This window comes from Brachyistius frenatus, unplaced genomic scaffold, assembly GCF_029030835.1.
Source record: "Brachyistius frenatus isolate BFR_SWC_R1_liver_20210118 unplaced genomic scaffold, ASM2903083v1 Contig_27, whole genome shotgun sequence".
Classification (NCBI taxonomy): domain Eukaryota; kingdom Metazoa; phylum Chordata; class Actinopteri; family Embiotocidae; genus Brachyistius; species Brachyistius frenatus.
The window spans coordinates 3,903,365-3,917,527 of NW_027210626.1; the positions used below are offsets into that span (position 1 = coordinate 3,903,365).

General features: G+C 40.1%; 1 protein-coding gene across 2 annotated transcripts; it reads left to right on the plus strand.

Annotated features, from left to right (window-relative positions):
• Positions 1-1,001: 1,001 nt before the first annotated feature.
• spopla (speckle type BTB/POZ protein like a) lies at positions 1,002-13,694 on the plus strand. 2 transcript variants are annotated; one of them, XM_069698658.1, is made up of 12 exons: positions 1,002-1,166; positions 2,438-2,524; positions 5,135-5,252; positions 5,798-5,919; positions 6,306-6,457; positions 6,596-6,723; positions 8,481-8,658; positions 9,249-9,304; positions 9,494-9,616; positions 11,306-11,448; positions 11,578-11,631; positions 12,147-13,694. In XM_069698658.1, exons 3-12 carry the CDS (start codon positions 5,175-5,177, stop codon positions 12,289-12,291), a joined length of 1,179 nt encoding a protein of 392 aa, XP_069554759.1. In that variant the 5' UTR covers positions 1,002-1,166; positions 2,438-2,524; positions 5,135-5,174; the 3' UTR covers positions 12,292-13,694. The 2 variants fall into 2 exon arrangements, with proteins under 2 accessions (XP_069554759.1, XP_069554760.1); XM_069698659.1 differs by lacking the exon at positions 1,002-1,166 and adding an exon at positions 1,627-1,911.
• Positions 13,695-14,163: the final 469 nt, after the last annotated feature.

Genomic DNA, 14,163 nt, shown 5'->3' on the forward strand with positions numbered 1-14,163 from the left:
GTGAATGAGCTGAAGTTGTTTCACCTATTTTAACTACCCACATCATGTCTATATTTCTTTAAATACCTGTACCCCTGTGAATCAATACATTCCTTCTCTTACTTAATCATTGGCGCTCTAAAGGTCTCATTCCAACTCTTATAGCGAAACATGAACTACAATAAAACTGTTAAACGATTCAAAACTGTGCCATGTTATATTAAATGTATTATTTTTAAGTGCTGGGTGTTTGAACTTATGTATTACTTAGATAAATAAAAACTACCTAGTTAGATAGACAGACCCCTGAAAATACATACCCCAAATATCAACCCTAATGCAACAAAAGAAATACACCATTATAACGTTAGTCAGTTCACCTGTGACCGTTGTAAAAACAATCATTATTTCTGTAATTTTAAGGTCAACTGCATGAACACAGCTAACAAAATAAAATCCTGCTCTTCTCAATTGTGGGTTATGTCTAAAGCTGGCAATCTGCACGTTTTTATTCTCAAATAGTGAATAAAAAGGACACAGAAGGGCACACTTGTGCGTGAGGTTGTTATTTGGGGGTTTGTATTGTCTTTTCTACACATAACCATGAAGAACTCACTTCAGTTTTTGACACACTTAAATGTCAAAATAATAGTTACCGTACAATTTTAAATCATTCAACATTTCAACATTGTACGAGGGCGTCCTAAAATGTGTTGTATGTTTAAATTCTAACCTTGACCCTATGTGAGAACCCTCCTTTTAAACGGACCCTTTCAAAAGTCACTAACATGTAAAATAAGTATTTTTACTGTATATGTGGACACAAACTACTGTCGTCTGTATTGTCTTGAAACAGTATGCTGTTCTATTAAATTCAAAATTTAGCTAAAAAGCTACTTAAGATGTATTATTATGATTATGATTATGATTATTATTATTACAGCAGCAGTTGAGATGCAGCAGGACGTTATCCGAAAGTCGCGCATGCGCGCTCGCTGCATTTTCTAGCCTGTTAAGCTACCAGTCCAGCTACACAAGTGTAAGCTAGCACAGATATAAATTAAGACAAAGAAACCTTGTGAAGAGACTGAATGAAAAAGAGCTCAAAGTAACGGACGGTGACAGGAGCAGGTCTAACACGAAGCTACATGTGTTACTCGGTATATACGGGAGTATAAAATCGACAGGTACGCCGCGAACACGTCTTTTTAAACTTTTTGTGAGCGGTCGGTGCAGAGATTAGCTTCGGCTAGCCGCTAGTTAGCCCGCTCAGACCCGAAACGTGAAGGTTTCACCGTTAGCATCGTTAGCTCGTCCGTTAGCATCCTGTCACGGGGCTCAAGCGGAGGCCCTCTTTATTATGTGTGTGTTGTTTTTGTTTTACACCGGTTAACGCGGGCTGCTCGCAGCACGTTACCGACTGAACCCGGGTCCTCCACCTCCACCTCCCCGGGTGGGGTGGTGGTGGTGGAGGGGGGCGGTTCACGGTGTGGATGTACGCGGACAGATTTACTGCTAACGCGGTGTTCGTTAAGCTAGCTGGTCGCGGTCTGAATGCTAAAGTTCGCGTTTAAATGTTACGTGAACATGAACGCGGGGTTGTTGTTGTTGTTGTTGTTTTTATATATAAAACAGATATAAAACATTAAAAAAAAACCCGGACCGAAGTCCGCCGATTCTCCTTTTGAACGTGAACTCAAAAAGTAGCTGCGACGATAAACCGGGAAGTGTTGACGGATGTTGACACTTTAGCAGCAGACGTCTCTCCGACACGTCGCTGCTGCTTCACTGATCCTCGTTTGTATTTTGGTGTTTTTTTTTTTAATGTATTATCTTACTAACTCGTCCGCAGCGGGACAACCGGACAGGCGGCGGCGGCCCGTCAGACCGGGATGGTTTAAACTTTCCGGCGTCTCGTCCTCTTGTTCAGAGGTTAGCGTCGCTCCGGCTAACGCGTTAGCCAAACAAAAGTTGCAGGTGAATTTCGAGTTGGTTGATTTAACCGACAGACTTGTGGCCCGAGTCTTCACCTGCAGCCTCGTACGTGAGATAAAAGTACCACAGCGTGTTTATTTACTTAGTTATTTACGTGTGTGTCCAGTTCACAGCGAGCACGGCCACGTCTTTAAAAGGCGAAACCACCAAATGTGAGCTAATGTTATCTGAACCGGTGCGTTTTTAATAACGTGGCATTATTGAGTGATTTTTTTTATTTTTATTTTGTATTTATTTATTTATTTTTGTTTAAAAAGCTCTATTGTTCCCGTGGTGTCTTTTCTCATTCACAATTTAGCGGCAGCTGTGGTTTATTGTAGGTAACGTGGCTTTTATTTCCAGATGTTTCTGTGACGTACTGACACTTTTGGTTTTATTTGTAAGAGGTTGATCAGGTCTTTTTTTTTTTTTTTTTTTAAGGCCTAATGTCAATTTCTTTTTCTTTTTCTTCTTCTTCTTCCAGAGTGTCACATGAAGATGGGGCCATGAAGGATCCTGTGATAACATAGAAAAAAAATCTCCATCTCTGTACATTTCAACCATTCAAGAGGTGATGAGAAGGATTTTTCCAATTCATTTGCTGATGCTGCATGATTCAGATTTAAAATTCAAAGCAGAAGCTGTTTCGCTTGCGGCCGCGCGCGGCGCAAAAGTAGCTGTTGAACTTGCAAAAATCGCCGCGGGTCGATCCGCGCACGCCGAACTCGAGGTCTGTTTGTGAAATTGTCTGAGAACTCGGGAACAAATACTTCACGCGCGTTTCAAGAGTAAAACGTACAAACGGAAACATCGGATGTGCTTTTAAAGTCCCTGCGTGCACGAGCCCACATCATTTCGCAATTTATATGTTTTTGGCCTCGAATCGAATTTTGGAAACTAAAAGAAACGAAAGAAAGTTTCAGTGTAAATAAAAGAAAATGCATCTAACAAGTGGCTCAGACAGTTAGGACCCGAAAACACCCCAGTCATATTACAAATTTGGACAGTCAGATATTTTTACTGAAGAGTAGTTTCAACAGTGTCATTCTTTCTCTGCCTTTATATTGTTTGGCCTTTGAGATACTTTCTATTTTGTGATTCTTGCAGCAAGCAATTTGTCTGGATATAGTCCCTACCCTTTCAGAATAAATATAAATGCTTTATTCCAGGGTGGCTTGATAGGAGGGATGACAAGGCTTTTATAGTCTTTTGATATCAAGCTCACTTTGTGAGAAAGATAAAATTAAATGTCCTAACACTCCCAAAGGGAATGTATTCCCTCTTAATGTCACATGATGGGATAATATGAAACGGTGTGAATCGGCTCTAGGAAACATGTACCTGTGTCAACGAGTACGATTCTGTGGCGGCTTCGGTGGAGCGCTGTCAGAACTTGTGCTGTTTAAGTGAAATGAAACTGGCATGTTTGCGTGGCAAAAATGTCTGTTATTACTAAGACGTGTTGCGCTGCGTTTCCTTTTGTATCCGCAGAGGTTTGAAAGCCAGGGTTTAGTGAATGACACCGTTTAGTAACTACCCAATTTTCCTCAATAGTTAGCCGACCGTGCGGCATCAGCAGTTGTTTACCCACCGTGTGTTTCTGGTTGAATTATCTACGCCGCAATCCATGTTTGTCCTCTTTCCTCGCACACAAAACGATTCTGTTGGAGACAATACTCAAGTTGTGAGAAAATCCATACGCATGTTAGCTTGTGCTTTGTAGGCACAATGTGTCATTTATACTATATGACTGTAAGCTGTACCGAGTAAACATATATTTAGCTGCACTGCTGTAATTGACAGCAGCTCAGATCTTTGCCATGGTGATCTTCTGTCTCGAACACCACCCTCACAGGATTATCTCAGTTGGTGTCCAGTATTGCCAGTTACACATGTATTATGTGCACGGCTTTATTATGCGAAGAGTTCACTCTCCATGCCTTTTTTCCCCTAATAGAAAATTGATTATTAGTAGTAAACCAGGACTGAAATCTTTTTGGTATTAGTGTTAACTAAGCAAAGGAGGGGAGCTCCAGGAACATTTTGTAACTATCCTGGCAACATTATTTTACCTTAATTGTAGTTTTATTTGTTTGACTATGTTTTGTTTTGTTTTAATTAGTTGTTATTTTCCCTGCTCGTGGTGGGACCTGAGGACAGTGAGGTTGTTCAACCTGTTCCTTCATTTTCTTTGCTTTGCCCTCACCAAAGAGATTCAGTGTCACCCTGAAGCCACTCTGATAGAAAGAGAGTAAGAAGATGCAATATTGTTTAAAAAAAAAAAAAAAAATGGGGGGCGGCACACAATTTCAGACAGTCTCTCCAAATAGATGCTTAGTGTTGCATTAGTTTGTACACATGAAAAGTGCCACAAATTGTTGAATAACAAAGAAAGTATAAAGTAAAAGACCTCCCTCCTCTCCCAAATCGGCAAAGCTGCCCAATCACACTGTGAAGTAGGTGTAAATGTGGGATCGTCTGTTGCTGAAAGTTAAAGAAATGATTCTCACGCGCACACGCACCCTGTCAGACAACAAAAAAGGTATAGAGGGTTTCTGACACTATCCAGCCATTAGACATGCTGTTTGGACAGGTCATAAATCCTGCTTCAATCCATGTTGTTTGAAAAGTGATGAAATTAATCCCCCAAAAATTTGACTTTGTGAAAATGAAAGGTTGAATTTGGACTTTTTTTTATTTGATAAACATGACTGCCCATACCTTTGATTGATTGATCTGTTGTTTATTTATCTTTTTTTGGGCTTGTTTTCATTTATTTCTTCTGGCGATATCACATTTTCCATAAATCAGTTTGAGAATAGCTTTGCTGAAGCTTTCGGAATGTAAATTGTCATGTATTCATAACTAGGGAGTATAAATTGTCGGAAGCCGAGTTGTTTATTCCACATCTAAGTAGGTTCTATGTAATTTTTTTTAAATAAATGTATAAAATACAATTCAATATGCATGGATGCATTTTCACTTTGTTTCCTCCAATCCCATAGTTAGACCGAGTCTAACTTGTGATTTCACACTACAGACAGATTCAGATTCATTCAGTTCAAATCGCTGAGCTTATTCTGACCGGGCAGTTTAAACCATTTATTTAAAAAAAAAAAAAAAAAAGATGAAATTTATGCTGCAAAAATAATGTTACTTATTATTTTCTTGGAACAATTAGTGCATTAAGGACGTGAGCGAGTGGTACCACAAAGCCGGTGATGTCACGGGTTCCCACCCCTCCTCCTCCCGGGGAGATGTCAAGTGGACCTGTGGCAGAGAGCTGGTGTTACACACAGGTATGGACACACGTTCCACACATGAAAGTGATAGAATTCATCTTGTTTTAAAAAAAAAAAAAAAAAAAAGCATATTCCTACTCTTCTTTTTCCCTCTTTATGTTGATAAATTATTTCTTAGCCGAGAATTGGAGATGTCATGTTGGGAAAAGTTCAGGTGTTAATGAAATGTATGATGTATGATGGCTTCACTCAACACAAGTGTCTAAAACTATGACAGTAAGTCAGCATTCACAACATCTGGGTCCTGAAGCTGAGGCTGCTAAATGCAGTTTAGCATTCATTCATTTTTCGGGTTTATAATTGTGACTTTCCTAATATGAAATTTTAGAATGTCAAATCATTTAGGATGTAAATGGTAAAATTTCAGCTCCAACATGGAATCTGATGTTCTTTAGAATCATTGTTATTATAAGTGGTAAATTTGCAATACTGCAAAATCTTGATGTTTCCATATTCATGTAAAATTATGTTTCTGTATTCTAAAAAGACAATATTTGGTCTGATGGTTGGACCTGTTTTGTTTTTTTTCTCCTCGTTCTAAGGTTAAAGTGGTGAAATTTTCCTATATGTGGACCATAAACAACTTTAGTTTTTGCAGAGAAGAAATGGGAGAGGTGTTGAAGAGCTCAACCTTTTCCTCTGGCCCTAATGACAAAATGAAATGGTTAGTACTCAAGTTAAACTTCTCACTGCTGTTATTTGCAGGGTTTCTATGACCATAGATTACTTTTTTTTTTTTAATTTGCGTTCATATGTATGTATATGCATTAGCTTTTTCAACGTATCTGTGCTATTCAATTTTTGCCACATTCAGTTTTTTTTTTTTTTTTTAATTCCCTTAAAAACGAACATGGATCTAATTGGATACTCTGTATGTTTTGTTTGTGTGTAAGAACTTTGACCATATATCATTATTACACAGCCTGTCAAAGCAAGAGAAGATTCCCCCTGAACGCTCGTCATTGTGTTTTGGCAAAAGTGATAAAAGCAGTACTGTCTTCTCAAGTTTGTAAGATTACTGATGTGCCGTGTTTTCTGTTTATTTGCAAGGTGTCTGCGAGTCAACCCAAAGGGACTTGATGATGAAAGCAAAGATTATCTGTCATTGTATTTACTTCTTGTTAGCTGTCCAAAAAGTGAAGTCAGAGCAAAGTTCAAGTTTTCTTTGTTGAATGCTAAAAGAGAGGAGACAAAAGCGATGGGTGAGCGGAAGCAGAAACGGCATCATATCCAATTATTCTGTATTGTTTGTGTTCTTTTTAGACCACATATACCCAAATTTGCAAACAAAGGCTATAATAATGCTTCACTTTTGTTTTTGTTTTTGTTCCTGGTTACAGAAAGCCAAAGAGCATATAGATTTGTCCAAGGCAAAGACTGGGGCTTCAAAAAATTTATAAGAAGAGATTTCCTCCTTGATGAAGCCAACGGACTCCTACCAGATGACAAGCTCACCCTCTTCTGTGAGGTCAGTGTTATACTACTGCTCTCCTGTCATTCTTCAAGTAAATAGCAGTGACAATTTTCTTGTTTATGATGGTTTTGAATTGACCCAAATTGCAAATAACCCAGAGCCACAATTTCCTCACTCGTTTGGAAGGAAAGTTCCATAAATTGGAAAATTCTGAAATTATCTCATTTAAATTAGGTTGCTTCTTATAAACTGACATTTGGCGAACTTCATGTTTCTGTTGTCAGTTTTTGTTTTTGTCTTTTCCCGTCTTTGTGTGCTGCTCTGTTACTGAGCTGCTGCTGTGATGTAGGTGGCATATAGATGTTGAAGTTGTTGCATCAAACCTGTACAGATTTATATGTAAAGAGAGCATCGAAATCAAATCACTGTTGTATTGAAGTGTGTATACCCAAAGTGTGAAGCCTGTTTTCCACTGGTTCGGCGTGCGACGCGTTCCGTCTCCGACGCAGCTGCCGGAGTGAATCACCGTCATTAAAGTCGATGCTTCGTATCCCACCGGCTGCGACGAGGTCCGTCTCACCAGCGTCCCAGAAGCGGCTCGCCGTGCTGCTCCGCTAAAGATAGGCAGCGAGTCTGTTTCTGACGGAAGCCGCTCGGAGACCGCGGCATTCTCGAACAGAGCAGATCGGCTGGGTAGGAAGTTTATCGAGAAACAAAATCAAATTCTGGGAACACTTTCAAATTAAAACAACCATGCGCAAACTCCCGGTCATAAAAACAAAACAAACAACAAAAAAAACGTCACTACATCACCGTCTAACCCGCGGTCTTTCAATTTGGAAATGCATTCTCCCCCTGCTACAGACACAGTGTGTGAAATAGTTACGCAATAAAAAAGGAGGATTCATGCTTTTAACGACTAAAACACAGCTGGCTGTGTTAACTCTGTCTGTAGGCTGCAGCACAGAGTAGGAAAGACAACAATCACCACAAAACGGACAAAAACGAAGCCGTTTCCCCCCCGATAGAAGCACAGAAATCAAGAAAACGTAACCCAATGAGGAAGTAAGATAAAACGGGCAGACACAGCATCTATAAACGCTGCCGGTGGAAAATGAAGCCGGGCAGAGGACGGAACAAAACCGCGACCTGATGGGCCGTCTTCAGTGGAATATAGAGCTAACCTTTAATGGACTGACTCTGCTAATTCTTGTCATGACTAGTTTACACCTGAGCTTATGCTGATGTGCAACATATTGTTGAGATTTGTTTCAAATGACATTTTATTTTACGCGAGAGAAATACCGACCCCATCTTGCATCATTTACAATGATGCTTGTTTTGGAAATAATTGAATTCAGCATGTCAACAAGAATAAAGGTCTCTTAAAATGTTCTTTCAACGGACAAGTTAAATGAGGTGTCAATGAATTTTGATGTAAATACAATTGGCTAAATACTGCCAGGATTAGAGTGGGCCGGCCGAGCAGCTCCACAGAGATTCCACAGTTTCGGGGAAATTGCCACTTTGATAAACAAATTACATTCAAATTAAAGACAAAATGCCTTTTCTCATCAATTAGGTGTGTCAGCAAAGTTAATTAAGTTTGCTTTCAAGTGGTTGTGTTTTCGCAAAGCAAGAGTCCCTCCCACTCTAGGTTCCCTAGTCTGGATAATACGCTCTAAAAGGAGGAAATCGAACATACAGTAAATTACATTGTTCCGTTATGCAGCAAGACATATTTGTTGCTGTTTTTATTGGAATGTTTCAGCTCGATGAGGCAGCTTCAGTTTGATGTTCTCTTTGTACAGGTGAGTGTTGTCCAGGACTCGGTGAACATTTCGGGGCAGTCCAACATGAACATGCTGAAGGTACCGGAGTGTCAGCTGTCCGATGACCTGGGGAACCTGTGGGAGTGCTCACGCTTCACAGACTGCAGCCTGTATGTGGGTGGGCAGGAGTTCAAAGCCCACAAATCCATCCTTGCAGGTAAGACGTCACCGAGCCCCCCCCCCCCAGAACTTTAGCGAGCTACAACGGTAGTAGAAGCCCAAGAAATAGCCATAAAAGGACACGTCGTCTATGCCTCTTCTTAATGGCCTCGTGCGAAGAGCCCAAAGTACCTCGAAATGGTACCGAGGGTGTGTGTGTTCCTGGCTTGATTTGTAGCGGCCTAGTTCTGCAGCGGGTGCAAATCCACCCCGCTACCCCTGCTTGGCCCTGCTTGACCCAGATGACTGTGGGATCCCGGAGATTGAGAGGCCGGCGCTCTTCTTCAGCTCATCTCCATTAGACATGGTGGCAGCTGCCGTGCTCAGGGGAGAAATACTGACACCGCGTTAGTGATGCCAGCGCAGTGAATTTTGCAGCATTGTCGTCTTCTAACAGTTCGGTATTGATGTTTTCTGCAGTTTTTTTTTTTTTTTTTTTTTTTTTTAATGCAGAAGAACTGTTTTATCATGTGACATTGATGTTGGTAGCACCTTATTAATACTGACAACCCTGACAAAACTAACATGCCTTATGTTATGACTAATATAATGATACATTTATTTATGTACTTTTTTTTTTTTTGACAGCGAGGTCACCGGTCTTTAATGCTATGTTTGAACATGAAATGGAGGAGAGTAAAAAGGTAAGAGCAACTTCTTATAACTGCTTGTTGTTTACAGGACTTTACTACCTTTTGCACATTTGTCATATTTTCAATGAAAACTGACTGTAACGCAAATTGAAGTCGTCACCTTCTGTCGTCCATATTTTTGATTTGAGTGAAAACCTCTCGTCTTTTTTTTTTGTTTTTTTTTTTTTTTTTTTTTTGCAGAACCGTGTTGACATCAGTGATGTGGATCCAGATGTTTTTAAGGAAATGATGGGCTTCATCTACACAGGAAAGGCCCCGAACTTGGAGAAGATGGCAGACAATTTGCTGGCAGCTGCGGATAAAGTAAGAGTTGACACTTTTGCTAATGTTTGATCCAACATCTACCTCCAGAAAAAACGCCCCATGTTTGTCCTATCATTGGCAATATCACGCAAAATGACCTCCGTTTTTATTTAAACCTGCGGTGTGAAACTTTTGCCGTCTCCTGCCAGCTCGACCAGTCATAAAACAGTTGCTTTAGCCTCTTCTGTAGCTGCTCGCTGTGGCTGGGCAACACTGGATTAATGAAGCAAAAGGCATCGCAACCCGCAACAAATGACTTCTTTCGTTTTCAGAATTTGATGCATTCTGTCCGATAACGTTTGCAAAGTCTGGAAAAGGGCTGCATGGTTGAATTATTGCATCACCATTCAAGTTAGCACAGAGCTAAACTGGATGTTAGCAGACTCGGCCGGTCTCTGGTGTGGATGCTCTGCCCGCACAGCAGGCCCAGCGTGCACTTTCTTTTTTTTCTGGCAGTGATTGGTTTAATCAGCACTTTGTGAATTTGGACATTCTTTTTTGAAGTAAGAGTCCCAACTTGAAATGAATCCCCCCCCCCGTGTACACCTTCACGTGTGTATCGACTTTTCTATTCTTAATTTTTTTTTTTTTTTAATGATATTATTACTACGAGGTATTATGTCGGGATAGTAATAACACTGGTCACTTAAACAGTGAAACGGGAACTCTGAAACGGTAACCAGATGCAGCATCGCTGTGGACGGGGGTGAGGGGAGAGACAACACTGTGTGTGAGCAAATGAGGCTGAAGGCCTAATGTGCTCGGTTCTGTAATTATACAGCTGTTAGCCTGCGTCTAACGTAACGTGATTTCAGTATTGATGGTCTACATGTTTTGTTTTTTTGCGTGTATTTCTGTATTCCCAGCCTCTCCCCATTTTAAAACGTGCTTCTACAGCACACAGTGTGTGCATGCACAACATCATGAATATAAACAATACAGATCGTCAAACTGTTATGGGTCAACAGAAGTGTGTGGTCATTGATGCAGCCTCTATTCTGTAGTGACCTGCACGGGCCAGTAAAGAACATGTCTGGTCTGCTACCTTGATATTGAAACATCATCGTGCAGCTTGAAATGGGATACAGTTATTGGAAGTGGGCTTTATGCCAATTAAATCCTCAATTTTAAGGCATTGTTTTGTTGTGAACGTAACTTTATGACAGTGCAGTACAACACCAATGAAAAATGTATTTATGATCAATGTTGCTTCACGTGTAATAAATCAGGAGGGGAAGGTGTTATAAAGCCTTTTATAATCTCCTAAACCCTTTTGATCTTTCCCCAGTTCACCTCTCAGATCTCCTCCTTTTTTTCTTTCATTTTTTTTTTTAAGGTGAGCAAAATGTAGAGTTTTGTGCTGATTGTTGATTTGATGGATGAGTTTTAACTGAACACTGTAATGAAGGACTACCTTTTTTTTTTTTTTTTTCCCCCCTCCAAAATGATAGATTGCATCTGCCCTGTAGTTTAAAGTGTGTAAGTTTGGACCCTGCTGGTTGGACATTTTGGGTCCTGGTCACATTTTCTGCTTTCCTACTGGATATATAATCATTATAAATTTCAGTTAGTGATTGCACCTGTAGTTTTTAATGTATTTTCGGGGTAGAAAACGTCAAACCGCAGGGATTTATTTTACATCCAGGCTCTAACCGCTGCTTTCTGCCCCCCCACCCCTCCCCTCCCCAGTATGCTCTAGAGCGTTTAAAGGTCATGTGTGAAGAGGCCTTGTGCAACAGCCTTTCAGTGGAGAATGTGGCCGACACCCTCATCCTGGCTGACTTGCACAGTGCCGAACAGCTCAAAGCACAAGCCATAGATTTTATCAACAGGCAAGTATCGCAAAAAAAAAAAAAAAAAAAAAAAAAACACACACAAAAAAAGAACCTCCAGTGATAAATTCCTGCTGCCATTTCTGTTTACCAGCCCTGAATGCTTACCTTTTTATCTCTTTGCCATAGGTGCAGTGTCCTGAGACAGCTGGGCTGTAAAGATGGAAAGAACTGGAATAGCAAGTATGTAATTAGCTGATATATGTGACACAAGATTAATAACACGCTCTTATCTCTTCCCCCAACCAGATGCATTAGAATTCATTGTTTTAGCCCAGGCAGACAGAGTGCTATTTGCCGTTTCAGTTTGAAGCTCCATATCTTTGTATCCAAGTTATTAATAGACTTGTACCTGGATAAAACCGTGGAAATGGAATATTTGTAGAATTTTAAAAAAGAAGGGAGGTGGTCGCTGTGGGAAGTTTGTCTTTTAGATGATGTAGTGCAGTATTTCAGGACACCTTGAAATGTTGAACTTGTCTGTTGTACTCGCCGTGTGCAGGCGTTCTAATCCTACAGCCGATTCAGTTTACGCATGTGTGCAGAAGGCACTAATGGCCCTTTTCAAGTTTGTCATGCATCTCGCAAATCAAATCCCCCTTATTTACTTTGTCATTACAATCTCATTTATGCTTATTGGTTTTTAATGTGCAGATTATCACGTCTGAGTGTTAACTTCATTTTGCCTGTGCTTACAGTCATGCTACAGATATAATGGAGACTGCAGGCTGGAAGTCAATGATCCAGTCCCATCCTCACTTGGTAGCCGAAGCCTTCCGTGCCCTGGCTTCAGCACAGTGCCCACCCTTTGGTCTTCCCAGGAAGCGTCTAAAACAGTCCTGACTGCTCGACTGTGCCCCAGGACTTTACTGGAGGTGTGAAGCATGGGTTTACAAAGGAAGGACTAGTGAGGGTACCACTCTTATTTCCACCAAAACTGAACACACTTGAATTAAGAAGAGTGGAGACTTCTGGCCAGGGATGTGGGGAGGCTGGTACGTGGAAGACTGACATCAGTGGATTGGAAAAAAAAAAAAATTGGTTCAATCGGTGTTGCTTGCTTGCTTTGCTGCCCCAACTGAATTTTGTTCAGCCCGGGTAGCAAGCCAAGCTGTCTGCTACAGTTTTTTTTTTTTTTTTTTTTTTTTTTTTTTTTTTTCCTGTAATTTTCAAAATGGCCTTAATATATCTGCCATTGCTCTGGAGCTGCTCTAGAGTACTTTGTCTATTTTACTCTGTGCCTGCCTTGTCACAAAGACCAGGCCTCCTCCAGGTTGCACTAGTTCCCATGAAAAGTCATTTTGATATGGAGTTCTATAGGAACGTAACAAAGGTTTAACTAAATGGGAAATATTATATATTTGTAATGTTTAGCCCGTTTTGTGACTAGACATTAAAAAGCATGAACACTTTCAGTGCAAGGTCAGTTCTTTACACTTTTTAAAAGATGCGTATGCCCCATATTGATGGCACCATTTCTATGTAAATGACAGTTGAACCATCTTCAGAAGACCAGTGTACAAGAAAGTCCGTTCTATTGCATATTTGTGGGGGAAAATAGTAATCTGCCATTATGAAGACCCAGTGTCAATCCATGTAAAAGATGTAAGACGGAAAAGCGTCTGTACTTTGGCCCTAATATATAAAACCATTGGAAGTATATGGAAGTATTTACTCAGTCTCCCATTTGAATGACATATTCCAGATCATACGTCTGTGACCTGTTATAGATAAAATTTTGAGAATTTGTTTCTTTAGTATTGCCAACTTGCAAATATTATATATTCTCAATATATTGTGGTTAACTAAAAGTGGAGAGACTAATGCATGGTCATGTTATTGTCAAAAGAAAGTGTCCAAGTACCAATTATTTTTTATTTTTACAATTTTTTTTTCTGCAATTATCTGACATATTTGTGCAGAATTAAATGAATTGAGTATGTGCAAAAATTTCCTCTAACATGCTTGGATATCTGTAGGATGCTGAGCATCACTTCTACTGGCAATGTTATTCTGTGTTTGAATGGGGGGGGTTGTCATGTTTATTCAGTCCGTCTTGTATGTAGTGTGGTGTGACAGACACTTCGGAGGATTTTGTAAATTAAAAAGAGTAGCATCATTTTTACATGATATTACTCATCATTCAGCGTCATGTTCAGATGTTGAAACTGTTTGGAAGCAAAACAGATGGAAGTTGTTGTCTGCAAGAATGCCTGCATTAACCCATTAAACATTTTCCAGCAGTCGGAAGTGACCCGGGTTTATTCATTTGTTTTTAAACCGGAGATTGTTGAACTCTGTGACATGAGATTTTAGATTGAGGAATGGTGATTGTTATCCATACCATTTCTTTTTTTATTAGTCCTGTTAATGGATGTGGATGTCAAGCTGAGGTGATTTCTTTTTTTCCGTCTTTTTTTTTATTTTTTTACACAATTAGAAAACACCGCTGTGATAATCAAAAGAAAATGTGTTAAAAATTCATTAGCATAGTGCCATGTTAAATGTTGAACCTTCTTAGAGCAAATGAAAGGCTTCCTTTTTTTGTATGTGTGGATGCTCGGCACAAGCTCTAATTAAAGCGAATGTGAGGCCGCTCTTTCCTGCTGGAAGAGACGTCTTCATCAGCGGCTTGCTGATCCTCGTCCGCCCCTCTCAGCACAGATCCTAGGCAAAGACCTGATACCATCTCGGCTTCAGAACGCCTCTCCAACC

What these genes read in the sequence shown, in the direction of transcription:
- spopla (XM_069698658.1), top strand. Translation starts at nt 5,175, where the DNA reads ATGTCACGGGTTCCCACCCCTCCTCCTCCCGGGGAGATGTCAAGTGGA. An exon ending in CCACAAATCCATCCTTGCAG is followed by an intron (nt 8,659 to 9,248) that starts GTAAGACGTCAC and finishes TTTTTTTGACAG; the next exon opens with CGAGGTCACCGGTCTTTAAT. An exon ending in TGCTGGCAGCTGCGGATAAA is followed by an intron (nt 9,617 to 11,305) that starts GTAAGAGTTGAC and finishes TCCCCTCCCCAG; the next exon opens with TATGCTCTAGAGCGTTTAAA.